This window comes from Syngnathus scovelli, chromosome 9, assembly GCF_024217435.2.
Source record: "Syngnathus scovelli strain Florida chromosome 9, RoL_Ssco_1.2, whole genome shotgun sequence".
NCBI lineage: Eukaryota > Metazoa > Chordata > Actinopteri > Syngnathiformes > Syngnathidae > Syngnathus > Syngnathus scovelli.
Genome location: NC_090855.1, coordinates 5,526,043 through 5,551,024, shown reverse-complemented (window position 1 = coordinate 5,551,024; position 24,982 = coordinate 5,526,043). Strand labels below are relative to the sequence as shown.

Below are 24,982 nucleotides of genomic sequence, written 5' to 3'. Positions count from 1 at the left end.
TGACTCACTGTTGTCCATGTATGAGAATGTGTTTGTACAGATAAACCGCAAAGTCTCCTCTGATGATGTCATCGGCGACCCATGCCTTCCACTCCGCCTGATCGAGCGTTTGTTTGTAGTAAGGTAAGGTTCGATTACAAACCAGAATCCAAACATTCAGTTACTTTCGTCTCTTTTTGCAGGATTCAATCTGTCGGCTGGCTACACACCACACATCAAGTCAATAGAAATTTAGGTTGCGCAACATGCATGGGGATGAAAAGCCTGTCCTAGAGTATTCAGTGAACTCTAAAGATGCAACTCCTTGGTGTTAAATTAAGAAGTCATTCGAGAAGAAAATCCTTGGGTACTGATAGAATGTCAAACAGTCTGCAACATAAGGATAACAATCAGAAAACACATCTAGTCTCTTCTTCAAGTGGCTACCGCAACAAAACACAATCAAGATCAGAGTGATTGATAAGGCTGATGCTTTAAGATGTTCTTCTAACCACACAGCTGACCCTCCTACATATCATGCTTCTCTCCTCCGTGTGAACAGATAAGTGAAGAACACACGAGTCTGTCAATGTGAAATACACCCAGGGAATAACATCACAGAAAACGAAAGTCGGGGGCATGCTGGGACCCGTCAGGAACCTTCTTGCCGTTCTTGAGATGGTGTGAGATTGCTTCTCCGTTGTGCTCCAAACAGCGCCAACCTAGCTCGATTGATTGGGAAGTGCACAGTTGTTCTAGGTCACCTTGGACAAATAAAGGCAAGTCCCCACCCAGATGCATTCAGAGATCGTTTTGCACATAACGCACCGCTGCTCCAGTTGCTCTGTGTGGTCATTTGTCTCGCGGTTCTCTGTTCGTGAAACGTAATCGTCCCCAGAAACAAGAAGAGAGAATCATCGGGGTGATTACCGTTTTTTTGTCATGGAGGCAACAGGGAGGCGGATGTGGGTAGAGTAGGATGATTGGTTCCTTTCAAAAGAGATTTGTTTGAAAAACAACCAACAATCTGCTGAGACCCAAAAGCAACAGAGCAATTCACAAATGCTCACTTTGAACACAACCAAAAAAAAAAAAAAAAGGAATTGACGAAAAATGTCTTTGTGGAATGATACGCAGCTACTATTTTGGGCATGCAGCTCATTAGAGAGAAATGAAAATAAGTAGAACACTGAGATGGACCGTTGAAATAGGATGAGACATTTTCTCAGAAGTAATTCCATACCTTGTTTTTGTTTTTAGTCAGTTGCTGCGAGATTTGTGACATCAAACTTGCCAGCACAGACAGCATGAAGCTGCCACCTGTCCCTACATTTTGTTTTTATCATTTTTCCCTCAAGCCCATGTTAAAACTCTTCTATGGATTAAAAAAAACAACACATGCAGACTATTCGCCAAGGGCAATTGAAGAAGTTTAAAAAAAGTTTTTTTCTTTTCTTATCTATGCCAGAAACAATTAGGTAGCTCACAGGCAGAACAATGAAATCCTCTTCAGCTAAATTGCACAAGGTACCTGTGCCTCACAACATTTGATAGTTTCTCCAAGAAAACCAATCTGTGCTTATGAATTTACAGAACCTGGATCTGATTCGAATCAGTGCTGTTGCCAGGGTAGCAGACAGTTGCTTGGATACTTAAATGCGTGAGAGCGGACATAGGCTGAAAAAATATTATGTGTAAAAACTTAATTCAATCAGGGTGTCATTTAAATGTTCTTGAAATGTTTCAAAATATTAATCAAATAATTCTTCCTATGTGTTTCTATGATGGAGGAAAATTGATCCTTGGTTCCAAAAATAATCCTTCAGTTTTTATTGATTCTTCATCCATTGAGGTTTATAATGTGTTTTTTGTTGTGAATTATGAATATGCACATCTCATCGTACTATACAAATTATTCAAGCGTTTCTTGTCAGGATGTTGCTTTTTGCAAAAAATTACAAACTTAATTCAACAGCGGATCCAGTTCTCAATCAAAATGAGGAAGAATTCGATTTATTGATCTGTAGAAATCTTGTCGTGCGTAGTGTGGAGAGTTTATGCTTCCGCTGTGGTAAAAACGCATTGCTCCTTCACTCATCCACCTAACCTGAAGTAAAAGTGTCCACTTGCCTCTGATGTATGACTGCGGGGCAACAGTGATGCCTCGTGTTTATCTTCCAGATGTCAGGCGTCGGTCTCCCCCGCATCAGCTTGGACTCCTTCATTCTTTCCGCATTTTAGATCAAAGATTGCCTTCTTCACTGGAGCCTCTCTGTGATGAGGAGCAGTGCTGGTGGAGGTGATCTCTCAGCCAACAGTCTCTCCATACTGGCATCAAAGAAATGTTCCCCTCATATGGTAACCCTCCTGAGAAAGCACTTCAGAGTCATTTCAGTCGTATTTTATGATCTGTACTGGATTATAGGTGACCTCATTTACTTGGGTCATTTAAATAAAGATTGGCAGGAGTGCACTGGAATATGCAAAACCCCCAAATGTACTGAAGCGCCACCATTTGGGTCTACAGTCCCTCATGCACAGCCCTGGTTGCTGTTCTGTGTGCTGTTCGGTTAATTTTATATCACCGTTAATCATTAATGATACCGTTAATTGTTAGATACTTTCCACTGACACTGTAACCTGTTTTACTGCTACTATAAATTGCTGTCTGACACAGATTAGAATTGTTATTTGATGATTTAAAATTTACAAAATATATATATATATTTTGTAAATTTTAAGTCATGAAATATATATATATATATATATATATATATATATATATATATATATATATATATATATATATATATATATATATATATATATATATATATATAATATAAAAAAAATCAAATAAAATAAATAAAAATTATAAATATATAAATACATTATATACATATAGTATATATATTTTTTAATTTATGAAGGCCATCTGATAGTTTCTACGTCGTTTAGGTGCTGCAATGTAATTCGTTGTGGTTGCTTTTTATTGTTCTTTTTGAGTGTTACACCCTACGTCATCATTTTGTCCGTCTCAATAAAGTTTATTCAAAACAATATGGCAGCGCTCTTGGAGCAGTCATGCTCCGTCTAAGCAGGTCACTGACAGCTCCATTTAAGGCTGCACATCATATTTCCACTATAGAGTTTTGATCCATGATATATCCAAGGACGCGGATGAAAATCCAAAAAGGTAATAAACACTCCACCTTTTGTTATTTACTTTTGAAAGCTGCATGAAAGACGCAACTGTGAAGAAATCAATGGTAATTCTTATAATAATTGGATAATACTAGCGATAACTACCTGATATATGCAATATGTATATATGCAATATAAATATATATGCAATATGTATATTGATCGCGATTGATTCTTGCAGTGGTCTCGAACTGAATTGCATCAGAGTTGTCATCGCTGTCATCGATACAGCTTCCTTTGCTAATTTGCTACCAGGTTAATCAAAGGTTTGTGTAGCTCTTTTACCATTTTAAAACCTTAGGTTATTGATCAGTCAATTTATAACAGAAACCATATTTCAGTTTTTATGATGCATAAAGTGCCCTCTGCAAACCTCTGTTTCCAAACTCAGTTTCACTCGTATATCTTCTTGCAGAACTCCCCCCTTTGGAATGCGGAATTTAAAAATTGGGAACATCTTGAACAAGTTTGTAGTCCCTTTATTTAAAAGATGGTTTAGCCAAATGGCCACCATAGAAACACATGAGTCTTTCACCCTGCCTTGACTGCTGACATGCTGCAGTGATTCTTGAAGGACACGTTCTCACAAGCGCTGGTGAGCAAGGACATGTGAAATTGTCACACAGCTTAGTTTGTTAATCTTTTACGCTGCTCTGCTTAATTAAATTGCCATTTATAGTTTGCAAACTATCTTTTAATCAGATTTTTTTTGTATCCTTTATTAGAGGTGGGATTTGCTCACTTTCAGTCAGTTACTCCAGTCATCATATATTCAGAATGAAGCTTCTCATAAAATTCTGCATGATTTCCAAGTATTAGCGATTACGGACCTCATTCACTGTTTTTTCTGTCTGCTTGCGGAGATTATCCGATGTGAGATATGCCACTGCATCGGTGTAGTGTTAACGTGTTGGCCTGCTCACAATAGCAGACTCTGAAGAGAGTCCTCAGGCTACTATTATTATTATTATTATTATTATTATTATTATTATTATTATTATTATTATTATTATTATTATTATAATAATTCAACTGCAACCAGCCGAGGTGCTGTTAATTAATTCTCAGATTTTGATTTTAATAAAACTTGCTATATGATCCATAAAAAAAAACCAATATTTTAAAAATAAACATCATTTCTTTCATCATTTGGCTCCCACTCAAAATTTAGCCCATATATATGTTTACATTGCCTTACAATAAAGACATGGTGGGATGCATATGGTGTGGAAGAATGTGAAAGCAGATTAAGATCCAGGTGTCCCAATACTTTTGCGTTATGTGCTTCCGCTTCAAACCAAAATTCCTTCGTCCAATCTGTTTTGAAACAATGACTTTCAGCATCTGTCTTTGTTTTCTATGACAGAATCATGAAGATGTTAAGGATACGGATGCTTCCGTATCGTCAGAGTGTCCTGAACCTTGTCCACCGCCATTTGTCCCCCGCTATCCGCACGCTGTTCAGTGAGACCGGCGTGTGGGAGAGGGAGTATCGGCCAGAAACCAGATGCAGAGTGGAGCAATGGTGGCACCCGCGGATCATGGCGCAGTGGCGCAAGGACTCACAGCAGAAGGTACAGTGCCAACCTCATACGTGAGTGTGCTTATTAGCGTTGTAAGAGAAATTCTGGTTATGATGAAAAGAGACAAATAATTCATTTTATTGATTAGTTTCAGTTTATTTGTTAGGATGCTTCTATAGCTCACAGTACATTCCTGCACCGCTTGCACTAACAACATGACTGCAAACGGAATGTTGTTAGTTTACAAAGCATAGTTGTTGCTGCCACTTGAATGAATTTTCCAATCCCTCTAGTGACTATTTTTAATAATATCAATATAATTAAGAAACGCACATGAGTTGAATAAATTTGTCATTGTTTTTTTAATGTCAAGAAAGGAGCTCAGTGAATAAAAAAAAGTTGCTTAGTGAATAGATTAAAAACTGAAGAAATTTTCAGAAAAGGGTAAGAATCAGAGCAAAACTCAATTCAAATGATGTCATAAGCAAAGGAAAATACACTAAAATCAAAACTTGATTCCACCCCCCCCAAAAGAAAGAAAATCTGAGATGTTCATACTCCCCAGCCATAATGATAGGTTGGTGTGTGATCAATGCTGTAATATTGATCAGTGGAACTGAAGGCTTGGTCAAGAGTGCACGAAACATTCACGGTAATTAGCTTCTAGTATGCTGTTCAAGCCAACCTGTTCCCTGGTTAAGAGTAGAAATTGTCAATTGTCAAAGATCTAAAAAAAAAAGAACAAAAATGCAGCGAATTAAATAGTGCCCAGAGGAAAGATTCATTCATTGTATATTCATGCAGTAGCGGTGTATTAATAAAACTAAAGTAAGTTTTCTTCATTTGTAGTTATTGTTCTTCTAAAACAATCCACCCAAAATAATGTTGGGAAATGTTCTCTTTAAATTACTTGATTAGGCAATAATTAGTCATCCACCCAAATGATGCTCCGCTATTACTCTCGTACGCTCCGGCTGATTATACATCCTAATAGTCTGATGGTGCAGACGACAATGATGAAGTGTGCTCGTGACAGCTCTGGTCCTAATTAATTTATTGAAAAATTCATGGCTCAGGTTTCCTGTAATCATGTATAGCTTGATGTATCTGGCACTTGCCCGGTTGCCACGGTAACAGTGTTGCGACTGTAAACCATCCATTCAATGCTGTAACGGCTCAGACTCTCTTCTGACACTACAATCAGAGTGCGTTGGAGCCTCATACAGAAATACACAAGTTTTTTGTGCGTGTGATGAGTTATTGTTCTTTTTCTTCACTGCCACATGCTTAATGCCGCCTCTTTGAAAGAACAGTTGCATTTTATATGATTTACAAGAGAATCAATTCAGGTTTTATTATCTCATCTTCCTAAAATATTCACTGCCTTTTTCCATTGCAGGATTCAAACCGGGAAAAGTTCTATGTTCTCTCCATGTTTCCATACCCGTCTGGACGGCTGCACATGGGCCACGTGCGGGTCTACACAATCAGCGACGTCATCGGCCACTTTCAGAGGATGAGAGGTTATCAGGTTCGTCAGCTGTTTTTGTTGTGTCATAGCCATGACCACATAAGCAATAAATGCAATGATTTCAGTATATAGAAAATAAACGTTTTGTTGGTCCTAGTTGACATTTTCCACCATTGATGTTCAACCAGGAGTTGATGAATCAACCAGGAATTGATGACCACACGCTAGTTTGCATCCACGAAAAATGTAGGCGTTCATGAACGAGTCACAGCTTTGATGACAACCTTCGTTCAGTCCCTACCGCTTTGCTTCCCTTGTTGCATAGCAAGCCCCTTGAATTTCATTCCCAGGTGGATCTTAGATTACGTGCTGTCATCTGCGGGGGGGAAAAACAACTAGCTTTACCCGAAACTAAAATAACATGACTGTCACACAAGCCTACGTTCTCTCAGCATCTGTCAGAAAAGTCAGGCTGATTCTACTGTATGCACACACGGTCTATCCCCGGTTAATTAATGAAGGTGCACTCAATAGATGGTCACGCACTGTTGCTATTTCCAGCTTGTGGAGCGCAGTTCCTGTGTGCGCTACGTGTCAACTATTTTTTTTTTACCCTGGAGAAATGTCGGCAGTCCCAAATTAACAAACTTATAATGGCCATTTGAAAAACAAAACACTTGACTCAGCTGAAGGATTGCAACAAGTGGTACTAAAAAATTGTGTGGCTGTAAAATGCACAATTTAAAAAGAAAAAAAACATTTGTATAATGAGTTTGTAGCTTGGCGTGATAGCAAATTAGTATTTAGTTTATACAAGAGTACTATTGTTTTAAATTACTTTGTTGGCACACTTTAGTTAACTATGTATATGGAGTACGACTTAGAATATATCTGCAAATTATTTTTTTTGTGGCGGAAGTAACGAGTCAGATTTTGTTGCCACAATGGCACCAACTCATTCCACGCTACAGTCGACAGATTTTGTCATGAAATCAACCCCCCCATCCATTTCTCCACTCCACTTGTCACTCTTTGTGTCCTCACAATGGTGGATTAGGAATGCACCTGTGAAAAGTGGGACAGGTCTACTTGAATTCAGCAGGCATGGGAATAAGCGCCACTCAAGCTATTAACAGTGAAAAGATGATTTTGCACTGCCAGTCTCTTGGAACCTTGAGCTTAGGCAGCCACTCCATTAGAGCAGACAAGGGTTTCACGTTAACAGAGTTCAACAGTGAATAAAGAACAGTAGAGCTAATGAGGACCCCCTCCCCCCTTATTTGCACAGGGTGTCTTTGGCTTGGATCAATGTCCTCCTCTCGCCACATTGGCCCACAGTTCTTAGCTCTCTTAGCCTGATTCCATCTAGTACTCAGCTTTAAAAAAGGAAGCAGTTAGGCAATGCAGTTACCAAGGATACCAACTCTTCTGAAACATCAAACCTGTTTAGGTCTGCGCAGTGATCCTCTCCGGTCCTCGACTCTATCACTGTGTGCTTTTCTTTACTGTGAATTTCACTGCTTTGCTTTCATCACCTTTGGCTCTTAGTGAGCAGAAAGCCACCTGCCATAGTGCTGTGTGCATATGAATGTGGCCATTTGCTATATTGAGTTGTATGGTGAAATTGCTGAGTGGATCTCGAGTTGCGTGGGGAAGTATTGCGATGCATTGACGAATCCATTTTTTTTAAGTGCTGTATTTTCTGCATTATAAGGCGCACCTAAAAACCTCCAATTTTCTCCAAAGTCGACAGTGCGCCTTATAATCAGGTGCGCCTTATATATGGACCAATATTGAGCCACTACAGCAGGCATGTCCAAAGTCCGGCCCGCGGGCCAAATGTATATATCTTATATATAGACAACGTTTTAAAATGCGCCATTTATTGAAGGTGCGCTTTATAAACTGGTGCGCCTTATAGTGTGGAAAATACGGTACCTCTACTTGATCAATCTTCTTAGAACTTGCTGCTCAGTGTTTATAGACAGTACACACTTTTTCTTGACCTCTAGGTATTAAACCCAATGGGCTGGGATGCCTTTGGTCTCCCAGCAGAAAATGCAGCCATTGAGAGACGTCTTGATCCAGAGGATTGGACGAAAAGGTACCAAAGGCTTGTTTGCGGCTTCAAGAGCTTAAACCCTCTTACTCTCGATTTTTTTTATATTCTTTCTCCTCCACAGTAACATCAAGTCTATGCGGGAGCAGTTAGACAGCCTCGGCCTTTGCTTTAACTGGGACCGGGTTTGTTGGAACACGTCAAACTGCATTTTTGCTTAACCTCATTTTTAATACTATGTTTCTTTGACAGGAAGTGACCACTTGCCTTCCTGACTACTACAAGTGGACGCAATATCTCTTTATTAAGCTCTTTGAAGCCGGGCTGGCTTATCAAAAAGAGGTAGGACTAGCGTTTACATCAAAGTACTTACTCTAGGGTTTCTTTGGAAAGGAATATGATTGCTTTTAAGTCGGGCTTCCGGACTGACAGGGATGATTTTGTAGGTCTTCTATAGAAAGCCTTTGATAATGTGTAATGAAGTATGACAAGCTTTAAATAAAGCCTACAGTCTGGTGCTTTCAATTGAAGCTACTTCTTAATCACTGCTTTCATTCTTCATGAGCAATTTGTGTGCCATTCAGGGTGTGGTGAACTGGGACCCCGTCGATCAAACAGTGCTGGCCGATGAGCAGGTGGATGAAAACGGTCGTTCTTGGAGGTCTGGTGCTCTGGTGGAGCAGAAGTTGCTCACTCAGTGGTTCATCAAGACCACACACTACGGCAAGGTACACTTGTGTCTAAAATCATACAGTAGGTGCTTGGGATTTTGCTCATGCAGTTTTTTTTGCAGCCTACTTTGTTAGCTTGACAGCATATTCAAAGAAAAGAGTATAAGCACATAAATGTAAAGTGGGCCATTGAAGTTGGAGTAGTTGTGATGATTGCTAGTTGTACCTCATTGCACTTTGCATTGTATGCGCATGAATAAGACGAGGGAGTTTTGCTCATGAGAGCCTGCTTGTCACTCAAGACGGACCAAAAAAAAAAACATTGCATAAATGAATACCGACTTACCACCCATGCCAACACTGAGCCTTGACTGACAGGCAATGTGTGTTTCACACTTGTAATGAAGCCAGAATAATGGCCGGGCAATATGACGGTGCATCCTCTTCTTTCTCAACTAACTTTAAAGAAAATGTATTCATCCAAGGCCTTGTAAAAAAAAGAAAAATGCGTGGCCGTTAATGGGGCCATAAAAGCAATCATTTCCATATTCAAACCTTGCATGTTTCTTGGCCACAACGCTGAAGTCGCCCATGATGGTCCATGTCAGAGGTATGAGTGGAGGTGGGAGCAGCCCTCTGTGACAATGTGTTCATGCATTTCTAATTTTCACAAATGGAGAAATGGGAAGGAAGGAAAGAAGGAAGGAAGAATGAAGAAGGTGCTAAGAAATAGAAGTGAGAGGCAGATGGAGAGACAGAAGGGCCAAATGGAGCATGCCAATCGTGCCCGTGATTTCCTCGGCGTGCATTTCTTCACTTGCCTGTTCATCATGTCTGCTCGACAACATTAATTTCAGATTATATTTATGCCGCGCTCTTGTTATTTTTTTCCAAAATCATTTCAGATGACAACAATCATTAGTAAGTTTGATTATTTTGTCAAACGCTGTGTGGAATTTCCAAATGTTTACTCAATCGCGAGGGAAACAAATTTGCATATAGTTGAGTTTCTACTTTTCTTAACACTCACACTTTTTAGTTCCAAAATATTATATCCTATACCTTGTCTCAACCATTTGCAGAAAAACTCAACTTGTATATTTGCAATTTGAAATATTAAGATAGGCAATTATAAAAATTTGGGAGAGCATAAATTAGTGAGTTTTTTTTCTGCTCTGGGTTTAAGTGTACTGTGATATGATTGACGTATTAAGGAGCCTGTCGTTCTGATTTCATTCTGGCCGACATCATAAAATAAGTCATCTTTGCAAATTGCTGCAATTTTTGTGTCTGGATCAAATCCTTAACCAGGTGTCGAAGCATATATTAACATTTCTTTGCTGAAGCGCATACACTCACACACGCTTTGGTCTCTATATGGTGTTGAAGCTTTTAATTGTTGCCATGGAGACAGCCCTTACCCATCACAGTCCTGTAGCACACAAATGTTTGGTTTTTTTCGTGCTTATCTTCCGAGACTGATATAATTTCCGGGTATAGTTTTTGTCCTGCTGTCATGAAAGTGATGACCATAGCCATTGTGTTTGGTTTCACATTTTAATATGGTTGTGGAAATGAATGGCGAGTGTCACAGTTGGAGTGCTTGCGGGTAATAGATTGTGACAGCCTGAAAGGAAAATGGAGAGGTATAACAACACAGGCCTTTGCACAGCTGTGACATTTTGACTTCAACTTGGTTGATATGCATAGGTTGCGTATCGCAATAACTGTATTCTACAGGATGATCTGAAAAAGTCAGGCAAAACAGTTTTTGAAAGTAAATCCTGTGAACAAATCTGTCTTAAGAATTTGCAAAATAGTAAAGTTGTATCTAATTAAGACTTTTTCCCTCCACTCAAGCCTCTTCTGGACAGCCTGTCTGACCTTCCAGAGTGGTACGGGGTCAAAGCCATGCAGGCAAATTGGATTGGAGAGTGCACTGGCTGCTATTTTGATTTCAAACTCAAGGTTGGTCTCTGCTGGTTATTTATTCATTCATCATTCCTTGCTTTCTTTGGAACTCTTGACCTTCTTTCACGAAGCACTTGTCCTCTTCAGCCACGAGCTTTCATCTTTCTCACCAACCTGCTACTTTCTTTTTTTAAGCTTATGTGATTTCTCAGAAAATCTTTAAACCATGTGTTAGTAGCACATATTCACGTGAATGCCTTGTCAAATCATGCAAATTAAAAGAAACACCCTGATAATGTTTTTTCATTTCCCAGGTGAGTGGAGAGGAGACTGGGGAGTGTCTGTCGGCGTACAGCTCCTCCCCAGAGGCAGTGTTTGGTGCAGCGTACCTGGCCATCCTGCCCTCCCACAGACTTCTTCATGGGAGCAGCTCAGTCCGTTCTGTGCTAGAGAAAGCCTGTCAGCCAGGCAAAGGTAAGCATCATTGTGAGCAGTACTTAGCCATTTTTGGTTTTAGGCTTATGTAAAATTCCCTGCTATTTTTAACTGTTAATATATAAATCCCTTGGCGGTTGGCAACTGGGTTCTTTTATATCTAAAAAAAATAAAACTGAGTGGCAGTGAGACCGAATGTGCTACTGTCTACCGGAAAAAAAACTTTTTGTTTCAATCTGTAGGTGTATGATCATTGGGATTGAAAGTGTTAATCAGCCATCAGGGGAGGCAGCGCTGCTTTGTTTTCATCCCCCTGCCTTCTGATTTGCAGACTCCCTGACAGAGGTCACCGCTGTCAACCTGTTCACCGGCCACGAGGTTCCTGTGGTGATATCTCAGAAAGAGGCTTTTGATGACTATCTAGACACTGTGGTTGGTAAGTTAGCTACGTGATTGTGAGTCCAAGTGCTGCAGGCTGTTTGTTTCACAGCGACTGGCGTTGCACTCTAAGTGTTTGCTAACAATTAGTCGCGTCACAGTAATGTCAGGGAGCATTGTGGAGCATTCTCAAGAGAACTCTACTGAATAGTTCTCCTTATGTAAGTGTGCAATTGTGTTGTCTTTTGTGTGATGTTCTCACTGCACACCAGGCACACCGGACTGCAGTGAGGAACATTTATCTGTGGCCAAAAATCTGAATTTAACGTGGATCAATGTTCTGAAGAGCAATGACGATGGGACTCAAATTGTCATTAACTCTGATAAGGTGATGACAACCACAGAAAATATGCCATTTTCATTTCTCAGGTATATCTGACATGCACATCTATCTGTGTGCTTCTTCTCCTCCTCTTCCTCCACATGTCACAGTTCTCAGGACTCACCAGAAGCCAGGCTTTTGACTCCATTACCCAGAAGGCCAGGGAGCTGAAGGTGGGGGGCCACCTTACCAGCTCCAAGCTTCGGGACTGGTTGATCTCAAGACAGCGTTACTGGGGCACACCCATCCCTGTGGTGCATTGTGGGCGTTGTGGCCCAGTTACTGTCCCCGAGGAACATTTACCAATAACCTTGCCAAAGCTGCCGTCTCTCACCGGAAAGGGGGCATCGCCTCTGGAGGCTGCCCACGATTGGGTCAATTGCAAATGTCCAAGGTAAGATTGTTGTCATATAAGCAATCCTGCGGTTTATGGAATACTCTCAGGGAAGAAAGTCTAGTTTTATTTTTAACAATGAGGCATGTTGGTTATAGTAAATGGTAATGTCAGCCGTAAGCCATTAGCTGACATGAACACTCGCTAACGTAATGTGTTTTGTGCAACGCGGAGGTTATAAGTTCTCCAGCTGCAAGGTTGCACCACTCAATTAATGACCACATCAAATGATTGTGGAGGGGAATTATTTTTGCAAACACAGCTAATTGCTCTCAAAGTCCTTTAAATAACCGCTTTGCTTTAATAATTATGCACAAAGACACTTTGCGGCCTGGATAACAAAATGTGGTGCAAATGTGGCTCAAGGCATCGGGTTACTCATGAAATGCAAATCTAGAAAATCTTCAACCTGTAAGATTCATTTCAATTGTTTCAATCTTCATAAGCTCTTAGCAATGGGAAGTGCATCAAATGGTAAAAAGAAAAAAAAAAACATTGTAGCCGTCAAGATACTTTAATTGCTCCTACCATTTTAAGCTTCACAGCCGTTCCTCGCCCTTGAACTCTTGAAGTCCTTTTAAGTCAGATCAAGACTCTCCAGGCCCTGCTGACATGCAAGCAGGCACGAAAGCAAGACAAGCAGCCTCTGAATCACCCACCACTCCATTGTGTAGAATCACATTATCAGATCAGTGGTTTTGCTCAAATGTGTCATGTTGCAAATTGAAAGCAGAAAGGGTAGATAGAGAATGTTACTTGCTTTGGATGGAACATTGCAGAAATGGAGACTGTTGATAGTTATATTTGCAGAATGAGAACAGAAAAACGATGCTGTATTACTGTAATTTCTCGTGACTAAATGACGACTCGCAGATGGAGCTTCAAATGGGAGACTGCAACTTATGCAATCATTATCGTTTTGTGTCTGATTGAGTTTTGTTCAAAAGGGTGTCCAAGATCAGAGAAGCACAGAATGCTCACAATATTGTGCAGTGAAATTTCACGTGTGCGCACACCTTATTGGCTGTAAATGAACTCGGTGTTTGAATAACCAGAAAATGCAGATTGACTTCTGGCGCTGAGATGGGAATTTGCGGCTCAATAAAACTAATCACTGCCATGGCACCATGTTGATTAAAACAATGGCCCACTCGACTGTGGATGGCACAAGTCATCAGATTGTGTTTGCACACTTCCACAAAGCCACAAGAATTCTTCCCATCAGGTGTGATTGATGGGCGTAATCGCAATGGCGCTGTTATCGTCTCATTCTCTATCTCGTCTCCGCTGTTAAGTGTCGGTGGAAATTTGTTCCCTTCACTCGTCGAGCATGTCCAATTAAAGTTTGAGTGGAACACGGAAGAACACAGTGATGAGAGCTGTGCGGCTGGGATGGAGCTTCATCTGTCCTTGAGGAAGTCATATCCTGTGTGCTCATCACGACTCTCTGCAGCTCTGCTAACTGAACCCTGGCTCGGCTTAGCCCGTCTCGAAGCCGTTTTTTTGTCGTGCCGCAAAGTCCCGCGTAGAGAGAAGCCATGTTGGTACCGCTGACAGATGAGGATGGAACAGATGGAGACCCAAAGTTCAGTTGGCCTGTTGATACTCTCTTCCCTCATCTGTTTTCAAACATTTTCACTTTTCAGTTTTATTCGATAAATATGTTAAGAAGGATAATTCAGATTTTGGTAACGGTTTTAGTCTGTTTTATAGTCTCCGAGGGATCTGTAGCTACAACTAGAAGTATGTTAATTTAGACTGGTTGCACACTTTGCTCCCAGCACGACAGAAATTGCTTTTGAGTCTTTGAGTCCCAGTTGTTTGGCATTTGGTGCCTCCTCATTGTACACGTGACACAAAGTTCCTGAATTGAATTTCACTTTAGTGGAATCATTTCGTGTGTGTCATCAAAGCAGATCTTTGTACCAGCTTGTCTGTGCAGTCACCACATTCTGTCCATTCTGGTGTGAAATCTTCCACATTCAGAAGATCTTTTTCATGTCACTCTGGCTGTTTGAGTTGTTTGGTCACAGCCTTGGCTTGGCTTCTCTATTTTCAGTTTTGTGAAATAACACCTGGCTTTCAAAAATTAATATTAACGCTTTAGTGTTGTTGCTAGGCAACCTCACGGTCTTATTTCATCATCACTGGCTTGTTTTATAGTTTAGTAAGGTAGATGGCCGGGTTTTGCCACTTTGCGTGTCATGATTTTGTTTACGGAAAATGTCGGACAGAAAGTCTGAATAATGATGAGGCATATTGAAGAAAGCTCAGAGTCGCTTTTTGGGTTTTTTGTGTGCAGTCTGGGATATTTTCAAACTCTTTTGAGACTCATTATGAAGTGATAAGCAGATGCCTTCAATGTTCCGTTTCTTGATTCAAGTACAAGTAAACACGGCATGGTGACTGAAATCCTGTCTTTTTTTTTTTTTTTTTTTTTTTTATAAATCTTCTCCCTGCCTCTGTTAAATATTCTGTTGGCAGATTCACATCACGAACCAAATACGGTTTGGCTGGGGGTAAAACAGGGCACAAGGTGACATTTCCAACACAAATACATGATCATTCCCTTGTTAGCACAGCCTGCTTGTCAGGGCATGGGACCAATGTTTCCGTGCCAGTTTGCTTTCAACTGTGCTTGTCTACAGAGGCTTGACCTCCGCAGCCAGATGGAGGCAGCATCACACTAACACAGCTATCACATATAAATATCACATAGAGATGCCATTTCTGTCGGCATACAAACAGAGGCTGTTCTTCTGTTGGCTTTCTATTTTGCAAGCTTAATATTGATGTTGTCCCAGCTAACTTTTTTTTTCTGGCTTTCGTTTCAGATGTAATGGCCCAGCAAAAAGAGAGACTGACACCATGGACACGTTTGTAGATTCAGCCTGGTATTATTTTCGTTACATCGACCCCCATAACACAGAGAGGTATGTGACTTGACAATATTGTTTCATTTTTCTCTCCTCTGATTATCAAAGTACATATTTGCAGTTTTGAATGTCAGTGTCATGTGCAAAATGTTTACATTTTTTGATGCATATACAAATTATCACAGAGATTTTTTCTGCTCATGCTAGGCATGTGATTTGGTACTCCTTTTGTACTAAGCTCTTTGTGGTCAAGTCCAAGCATTCTATAAACATTTAAAATTGGAGACCAGACAGTCACAGAACGAGGCTTACTTCCAGTTGTCTTCATTACCATTCAAATGTTATTCAAACTTGTAACTTAGTTTTTGCAAAACCTATAAGACGCAGTAGCTGTATTTTTTTTTCCCTTCAAGTCAGTTTGCATTCAGCAAGCTGCCACGTGCCTTAGGTGTTCTCCAAGGGTAATAGTATAATATATACTGTATATATAATGTGAATGTGAAAATGATATTTACAAAGATTTTATTATTAAATTCCAGCATTTCTTATGAAAATTTTGACATGATAAATATCCCACAATAAATTGTGTTCAACTTTAGAGGTGCCACCATTTTAGAGCTGGCTGTGTGCAGTGCGTTTTTACATTTGTGCACTACTCCAATCACAATATTAAATCTCTAACTCATTAAATATGTTTGTCAGTGTTGTCAGTCGGGTGTATTAAATAAAAGTGCAGTTTCATCCACGATAATGATATGCATCAGGGAGCATATCCTGACACACATGATTGTCGAATATCACCCACTCTCCCACTTAGCTATTTCAAGCATGCATAATATAGCTTGTGTGGATATTCCTCCACCCACTTAGATATATGCTTCCACACACAACACAGACACACGCAAATCCATGCAAAGTTGAACTCTCTGCCCATAGAGATTATGGAGCCCTTGTTGTCACTTGCTGGGATCTCGCTGATACCGGAAGCTTAACAAAACATATTTTTAGTCTTGGTAGCTTCTTGGCCGAGCAGGGTATCCGCTTTAAAAGGCATTTGCGAAGGACTTCCTATCCCATTCATTATTATTATTTTTTTTTTCTGGGCATAATGTATTATAGCACAACAGAAAAAGCTATTACACTATTTGTGTATTTGAGTCGGCCTGCTGAGTCTTATGTGCTCGAAAGTGAAAAGTAGGACGCTGGGCATGCTGAGAGAAGCAAGCTGGAGAAGGGAGGAAATAGTGTGTTGTGATGTATTAGAGGAACGTTGGCCTGATGCCAAATTATTTTCAGCCTTTCAAGTTCATAACTTTATCCCATGGTTCAATTATCACCAGACGGCAGTTGCCAAAGGAGGGAGGAAGAGGAGCAGAGAGGTGTGGAGGAGCGTAATTACCAGAGCCATGTGCGACACATGCTGTAGATAGCGCTCTGCTGACCATCAACCCTTAAAAGCTCGCCACATGCAGCCCCTCACTCGCACCATTATCGGGTATATCTTTTGATATAAGCGCTTTTCTGCAAAAAAGATAGGCGAGTCATCAAAGCTGGGATGATAAACACATCACTGTTTTTTTTTTTTTGGGGGGGGGGGGGGTAAAGAATTCCAAAAACTCAGCATTCTGAAAGGTGTGTGCAAAACAGAACATTTTGCACCTCACACTAAATTCTCACAGTCCCGTGTTGTTCTACACAGAAAAATATTTTTTCTTGCCTCTCTGATTAAGACCACAGAGACCGCAGTTTCCAACAGTCTCAGAGAAAAAGGCAGGATGTATGTTTGAAAACAGTCTCGGAGTGGGATCTGGGTCAAGTGATTTAAAATACTACATTTAGTGACATTACTGATCAATATATATATTCATTTTATTTTGCCTTTCGCCACGACTATGTTTATGAAAAATAAAGCAAACAAACAAATGAATGAATAATAAATAAATAAATACACACATAGATAAATAAATAAATAAATACCACATTTATGTTGTAAGCCAGGTGTAAGTTGCACCTTTTACGTTAAATATAAAAGTTCTTGAATCTTGACCATTTTCTGTTTGACTAAATGTGATATTCTTCTTTAGGCCTTTTGAGCGCCACCTAGTGGATCACTGGCTTCCCGTGGATGTGTACATCGGAGGAAAAGAGCACGCCGTCATGCATTTGTACTATGCACGCTTTCTCTGTCACTTCTGCAACAACCAGGGACTTGTGGCACACAGGTCTGTTTTCTTGTTCAATGTCAGATGGATTATTGTGCACGTCATTCGTCTCTACATGTCCATTTCTTTTGACAGGGAGCCTTTCAGAAAGCTACTCGTCCAAGGGCTGATCAAAGGCCAGACTTTCCGACGAGCAGACAGTGGCCAATACCTAACGAAAGAAGAGATAGACTTTGCAGGTACATGTAGACTAAATCTGACATGCAGACTTAAATGCAATTTTTGTCCAATAAGGACGCTTAAAAATAACGTGATACTTGCTCAAACGCAGCAAGGATAATCGTATTTTTATTTTTTTTACTTTTTTTATTGCAATGTTCGCTGCTCGAATGCTTTCAAAAGTCCAAGGATGAAATCTAACAAAAGTGCCTTACAGAGAAGGAAGGTCTTGCATTATCAGCAAGGATACTCTCAATAGAGACTCTTGTAGAGAAATTTAGTCAGTGTCAGTACTGACAGTCAAGCATTAACACTAATGCTTTTGCACCTAGTTTTTTTTAAAAATTAATTCATTTTGAGTTGTGTAATGCAAGCATGTTTTTCCATTTTTTATACACTAATAATACCTACTTCCTACTACTATACACAATTCATCCAATTCTTCTATATATTCCAAAAAATGCATGGGGTATGTGGGCTATTACTTTTTGCATTCCAAAAATTCAATTTTCAATCCATTAATTTTGAATTGGACATTAATCCAGTCATATTATTCTAGGGAAAAACTGTGGCAATTTTAATGGTGAAAAATCTTTGGTCAGTGAGGGTTTTTTTTTTTTTTTTTCCTGGAAAGTTGAAAATTGTTCTTTTGTTCCATTGTGAATTAAATGACCTTGGTTTTTTTTCAATTGAGCTATTCAGTCCCAATGAAACATTCAACAAAACAGATTAATATCTTCATTCCCATTTTAAATTCAAAACAATTACCGCATTTTGTTCACAATGCTTTTCGCTAGTATGAACCAGCATGAACTAGCCGTTCCATAGATTGTCGCTCCGTTTGAGCATATATCAGCATTCGCACACACAATTTCCAAAGGAATAGCAATAGTCAGAAAGAAATATTAAATTTTATTCAGTATAGTTTCTATGAATAAAACCCAGTTTGTCAAAGAATTAAATTGCTCAGCTCAATATAATAATATTTGAAGGGTAATAGCTACGCTGTCACTGACCTTTTACTCTTCCTGCCTCTGTTAGGAAAAGATCCAGTGGCGTTGGGAGGCGGAAGAGTGGATGTGACATGGGAGAAAATGAGCAAATCCAAACACAATGGTCTGGACCCCCAAGAGGTGGTGCAGCAGTACGGCGTGGACACAGTCCGACTCTACATCCTTTATGCCGCACCGCCTGAGCAGGACATCCTCTGGAATCTTAAAAGTAAGATGTCAGATATCCCTGTTAGTTATTTGTTTTTTTCTTAACAAATGTAATCCTGATTTGAAATTGACCCCACCCCAGAGGATGCACTTCCTGGGGTCTTGCGCTGGCAAAACAAACTGTGGCAGCTGGTGACCAAGCTGCGAGGTGCTCGACAACTCGGTGACATCCCCAACCCCTCCTTGCTGAAAAAGAAGGAGCAGGCAGAAGCCAAGAAAATCTGGGAAGACAAGAACTACGTAATTCAAGAGGTAGCCTCAATATTGAGCCATTGCAATAGTTCTCACCAGTAGGGGTCAGTAGCCAGCCTGGTTTTAAAGTATCAGTTTTCATGTCAGTTCGACTTTACCAAGAGGACTGATTCGCCCACTGCTTCGCTCACCTTTTTTTTTTTACTTTGAGTGCACCACGAGATGAGATGCTAACATGCTATGACAAGCTTAATATGTCAATCATTACATGCCACTGCAGCCTGATCATCCATTCCGAACTGAACCCCCCCCTCAGAGTATAAGAGGATGACTTGCTAGCAATTGATTTAAAACCTACTCAGTAGCTCCCACACTTTATAAATAGATGGCCATTCCTGCCAGGTTGGATTTTCTTCCTCTGCCCCTCAAGGCTGCAGCTTTTATAGGACATCAGGCCTGTTAGCCTTAAGCTCACAAAGCCAAGGCTGTGCTTTGATTCACCCCTCGGAAAAAGCCTCAGTGATCAGCCTGTTCCTCTCTCAGACCCATCCCTAAAGGGCTTTTTCCTCCCAGTGGGCTAAGCTGGGAAATATTGACCTACTCAGAGCTGCCGATAACACACTGGAGCTGTGTCCTTAGGGCATGTTGTTTTCTCTTCAGATTTAGCACTAATCCTCAGTCAAGTGAATGACTGATGATGAGAATATAGCAACACTAAATACTTTTTTTTTTTTACTAACTGACTGTTCATCCTTTTTTTTAAAATCCATTCATTTTAGGTAACATATTACTTCACGGAGGACTTCTTGTTCAACGCGGCCATTTCTCGTCTCATGGGACTTACCAATACGTTGACTGTGAGTGAACACCGTATTGCCTCTTCAGAGTTCGGTGAGCATCACTCTAACGACCCTTGTATGTGTTTGTATCCAGAGTGCAACCGTGAGGGTGGTGCAGCACAGTGAGGAGTTTGAGGATGCTCTGGCCGCATTGATTATGATGACGGCACCCATGGCACCTCACCTGGCTTCTGAACTTTGGGCAGGTCGGTGGAAACAAAAAGATACCCTCACCAATTGTCTCACTTAGTTAATTAGTTAGATTTTTTTTTGTTTTACATCATACAAGCTTATCATGTTTATACAACCAGAAGTAGATTTCTTATTAATACACAAATAGTTTGGTCATAATTTGGGGGATATCTGCGCTTTACTTATTGCCAGTACAAACATAAGGTTAGCACATTATATTGTAAGAGGAAGTGTTGACACTGCTCCTTTTTTAATACCCAAGAATGATGTAACCAACCGTTCTCAATTCACCTGAAATACATTAAGTGTCCTTCTAATGAAAACCTTGTTCTTGGCCCAGTGTAGAAAACAGACCGAGAAAGGAAGACCGAGCAACTTTAGAAAATAGATCCTTCTCCAGATTTTTAGAGGCTGCTTGGAAGGAAGGTGTGGATATCACCTCATTTGCGTGTGATCTAAAAAAAAAAAAAATGTTTTGCAAACAGGAGACATGCATAAGTGACGTCTGGTAATGTGTTGCACTTTCACTCTCGCTTGTTGTAATTTATAGGTACTTCACATCCTTTCTTTCTTTGCATAACTGTTTTGGTGAAAAAAAAAGAATAATTTCAGCTATTCAACTCGTTTGATAAGGTGGATAGTATTCGGCTGGCTGGTTTGCAACACCAAGTGGCTATTAGTGGTGGCACTTGTGAGGGGTTTTGCAGTCAGTGGTTAAGATGCTGGCAGGGCTTTTTTGTGTTAGCCTAGGTTGCTCTGAATGCTCTTCGGTGATGCCACAGTGTTATTGTTTTATCTTGGTCAGGTCTTTGCCAGGTGAACAACCCCATCAGCAGCACTCTCCGGCGGGGTGGAGACGTCCTGTCACAGTCCTGGCCTACTGTGGATCCCGCCTACCTGGCGACCCCTGACTTTGTGGATGTTTCTGTGCGGGTAGGATCACACACATTGCCAGACAAACCTTAAAGTGACTTGTGGCTGGTTTGCATTGGCCGAAACATTTTTTTCTGCACGAGCAAGCCAAATCTTCCCCCTTAATTGTCTTTTTTGTTTTGGAAATGAAGGGTTTTATTTTGGCACGGGCACATTTGTTACTTTGTTTTACATACATCGCTGATGTCACATGCATGTCCTCTAATCCAGCAGCATTTTAACTTTCTAAGGTAAGATCATAGTCCACGAATACATCCATGCTCTGTAATTTTAACAAGAGCCTATGATTAGCTTGTGCTTGTGCCACGTCTGAGTGTGCGTGTATTTGTGCATCTGCATATCAAGTCTACTTGAAAATAAATAGACAAGTGGGGTCATTAAATAAAAAGCTGCTTTACAGCATTTTTTTTTTTTTAATAGCACAACTAATGGTCTTGTCATCCTCTACGAAGGAATGTTTTTTTTGTGTTTGATTACTTTCAAAGGCATTTCCTGCAAATGTCTCAACTGTGGATCCCAAAAGATTACCTCAAATAATGAGAGAATATCCCGGAAAGTGAATTATGCCGATTAGCCATTGCCTGAGTTAACACTGACAATATGAACACAAAGTGGCAAACACATTTTGATTTAAATTTACCCAAGTGTTTGAAAGTGGCATAATCTGACTTCCTTTTTCTTTTGAATTGGTCTCCCTTTATAGATTATCTTCTTTCTTCCCCACATATATGATGCAGTTCTACTTAAAATGAGAGAAATAATGCGAGCCAACTTCCAGTTTTTTAACAGCTATTTCTATTTTCCTTGAAAATAATATGCTTGGATGTGTTTGTACTGTATTATGGCTGTTGACTTCATTTTTTTTTTACCTCCCTGTGTGCTTCTTTGCACAGCAAATATATTTGAGCTCATGGTGATGATTTGACTCACAAGAGTACTCTCTTGTGGGCTTCCTCATCCTCTGCCTGTGTCTTCTAATTACATACTTTGGGACGCCATGCCTGAGTGGCCTCCAGGACGTACGCAAGCAGATGAATGCTTCCAAAGTCGCACAGGATGTCTTGACGTTCCCACTCATTGTGTACACTTGCTTCGAAACCTACAACACTGAACACACTTCCTCTAACTACCACTAACTACAGGGTCCACCACATGTGGAAAGAGAAACTTTTATTTGTATGCCAAAGAATGAGTTTATCTTGATCTCAAAATTATAATTCAAGTCTTGAAATTTGATTTGTTTCTTCATTCTCATCCCCAGATTAACAACAAAGTTTGCGGGACCGTGACTGTTCCCATGGTAGTTTCTAAAGATTTGGATCAGGTGCAGAAGCTGGTTATGGAGAGCCCTCTTGGACAGACTGTTCTGAGAGAACTGAATATCAAGAGAGCTATTCTCTCTCCCCGGACTGCCCTCATCAATTTCCTAGTCGGTTGATGGTGGACTCCCTGCATGTGCAACTGTTTGGTGGTGGGGGAAAAAAACCCAGGACTGTTATACACTGAAAACTAACTCCCGCATCCACATGTCATGAATGCTATGTGCGAAAAGAGTCAGAGAAGAAACATTAAGTTAACTTTCGCCTCCTTCGCAACTCGGCTAATGTTTTTATTTTAACAAAGATTCATCACACACACTTGCATCAAGCCAATTATGTATCATCTCTGTTTTTACCAATGACGTAATTTTTTTTGCAGGTGAATCATAGTAATGGTTCATTTCCATGTGAAGCAAATGAGCTACATTTGAATTTGCCACTATGCAAATAAACAGTAAGATAAATAAACTCAATTTACCTAGTCGTTGCCATGTGACAGCTATTCTGAAGCGCAAGTTTGCATAAACATTTTAAAACTTTAAAACAAAAATGAGTTTGAAATCCTGAGTACAGCATAAAACAGCCATTTAATTTCCCTAATACAGTTTTGTATATTCTTGATGAATATTTCATCACACTGTTATCATGGAAATAATACAGGAAATGTATTTTTGTATTCCTTTTTGTTCATGTGCGATATTTATGATTAATGTGCAAGTTTGTACAGCAAGTTTTACTTCTTTGGTTGCATAGACATAATGTATTTTTTGAACCAATGCTCGCTGTTATGTTGGCAAAGTGGTGGAGGACAGAAAAGAATGTATCATGGGTCATGTTTTCGTTTTTCCCCCCACCTCTAGGAATTATAAATATTATGTAAAAATATTTTATTGGTTGCTTTATTTTTAATAAAATATTTGCGTACAAAGTGGCCTCTATTTCCCCCCCCCCAAAAAAAATGAATCTCTCCACTCCCCATTTTGTCAAGCCCTTTTAGACGGTCCCACGAGAACCAAAATACCACTCAAGATTCCAGTCATTGCTCAGATATCCCTCGACTTCAGCGATGTCCTTTCATCTCATCTTCAACATGAGTCACGTGCTATCATGCCTTATTAAAGGTGATTATTGCCAAACATTTTGGGGGGCGTATTTCCACCCTAGCATGCCATGTTTGGACACGAGGCCTTTGCAGCTCCTTCAAAAGGTCATTCGGAAGACTTTAATAGTATTCATCAGATCGGTGTCTCTGCTCTGTTAGTCTGACACGGCAATTTGCATTTTTCCTTGCAGAGCTCATGCACCATACTGTTTTCATGTGTACTCCCAAAAGCTTATCTTTAATTGGCTGGGTGATTAAGCCAGTGATGTGCACATTCTTACTTGCTGTACAAGCAGTCAATACATTTGGATGTTCAGTATGTAACTGAAGGAAGAAGCACACAGGCCATGAGGAAGTGCTTCTATTTTTATGATTGGAGAGGCTCTGGTCTTGACTGTGCAAATCATGCCATTTCAGCAAATTCTGTAAAGGTCTTGTTAAGGAAGTCACAGACAATTCGAAACATGCGGACAGGAGCTGGAATTGAAAATTCCTCACTGATCCTTCCCCCCGCCATATTTTCGAGCTCATCAGGTGACGGGAAAAGGAGACGGGGGAGAGAATAACAGGAAGGGACACCAGGAATTATAAGGGAGAGGAAGCAAAGCATCAATGCAGTGTTGTGTTCTTTTGTTTTTGTGCCACGTTCAACTTGTTTAATTAGGTGCTGTCACAGTGCAGTAGGTGATGGTGCTAAAAATATGGTGTTGCCTCTTGAATTTCTACGTTTTCACACATAGAAACTGTGAATGGTGAATTGGAATTATGGATAGTACTTGTTTTGTATTTCAACCTTTGTTGAAGCAAAATCCCTCTCCCACTTTACCATTAAAATGCTCTGCAATTATACACCCCTAACGATAAGTCGACCGCCCAATTTTCTCTAAAAAAAAAATGCCAAGACCATTTTAATCGCCATCAGAAAATATTCCCTAATAGCTCACGTGTGAATATCCATTAAGAATGAACATTTCCTATAATAATGAATTTTGTCACTGCCCGGGAGTCATTTTTTACTCGTTTAATGTCAGCTCTGCAGTTGCTATGACGACTAGAATCACTGAACCACAGTGACTCATTCGGGTATAGTTCTGCTTTATACTTGAGATGTACAGCAAGAATTGTCCATGATGAAGTACAAAAGTCCGCCAATGAAGGAAAAGGCATGGTACACTTTATGGCCTTGAATGCCACATGGTTACAAAGCTACGATAAATACAGCTTGATGGTGTTAAAAAACATGGTCGATATAGAACACATGGTGATACTGTGTTGCTTTTTAAATTTATACTTAACCAGTACTGGAATTTGACTTTATCTTGTACGCTTGCACTACCTGAGAATACTCACTGTGTGTTTGTAAATGTAAATAATGCTGTCAGTATTTTAATTTAATGCTTACAAGTATGAACTGAGTAAGTTTCTTGAAAAATAAGATTAGCTTTGCATTTGAGCTCCTTTTCTCTGACTTTCACACACCACAAGTGCTGCAGTGAGCAATATGCGAAGGAACGTTTCTCG

General features: G+C 40.0%; 1 protein-coding gene across 4 annotated transcripts; it reads left to right on the top strand.

Moving 5' to 3' along the window:
- The first annotated feature begins 3,024 nt into the window (after window positions 1-3,024).
- lars2 (leucyl-tRNA synthetase 2, mitochondrial) lies at window positions 3,025-23,287 on the top strand. Of its 4 annotated transcripts, XM_068651902.1 has the most exons (24): window positions 3,039-3,175; window positions 3,365-3,449; window positions 3,599-3,778; window positions 4,550-4,757; window positions 6,106-6,237; window positions 8,190-8,281; window positions 8,361-8,421; window positions 8,489-8,578; window positions 8,821-8,964; window positions 10,768-10,875; window positions 11,133-11,292; window positions 11,585-11,689; window positions 11,904-12,019; window positions 12,124-12,407; window positions 15,242-15,340; window positions 17,368-17,505; window positions 17,581-17,684; window positions 18,706-18,885; window positions 18,967-19,136; window positions 19,856-19,933; window positions 20,010-20,121; window positions 20,453-20,533; window positions 20,913-21,040; window positions 22,302-23,287. In XM_068651902.1, the coding sequence occupies exons 4-24, from the start codon at window positions 4,554-4,556 to the stop codon at window positions 22,476-22,478; spliced, it is 2,763 nt and encodes a 920-aa protein (XP_068508003.1). In that variant the 5' UTR covers window positions 3,039-3,175; window positions 3,365-3,449; window positions 3,599-3,778; window positions 4,550-4,553; the 3' UTR covers window positions 22,479-23,287. The 4 variants fall into 4 exon arrangements, with proteins under 4 accessions (XP_068508002.1, XP_049586088.1, XP_068508003.1 ...); XM_068651901.1 differs by lacking the exon at window positions 3,365-3,449 and having other exon boundaries at window positions 3,025-3,175; XM_049730131.1 differs by lacking the exons at window positions 3,365-3,449; window positions 20,453-20,533 and having other exon boundaries at window positions 3,025-3,175.
- The last annotated feature ends 1,695 nt before the right edge of the window (window positions 23,288-24,982 follow it).

Excerpts from the sequence above, each read along its gene's own strand:
- lars2 (XM_068651901.1), top strand. The coding sequence starts at position 4,554 with ATGAAGATGTTAAGGATACGGATGCTTCCGTATCGTCAGAGTGTCCTG. Across the intron at positions 17,506-17,580 it reads CAGGGACTTGTGGCACACAG|GGAGCCTTTCAGAAAGCTAC; the intron begins GTCTGTTTTCTT and ends TTCTTTTGACAG. Across the intron at positions 19,934-20,009 it reads GACTTACCAATACGTTGACT|AGTGCAACCGTGAGGGTGGT; the intron begins GTGAGTGAACAC and ends GTTTGTATCCAG.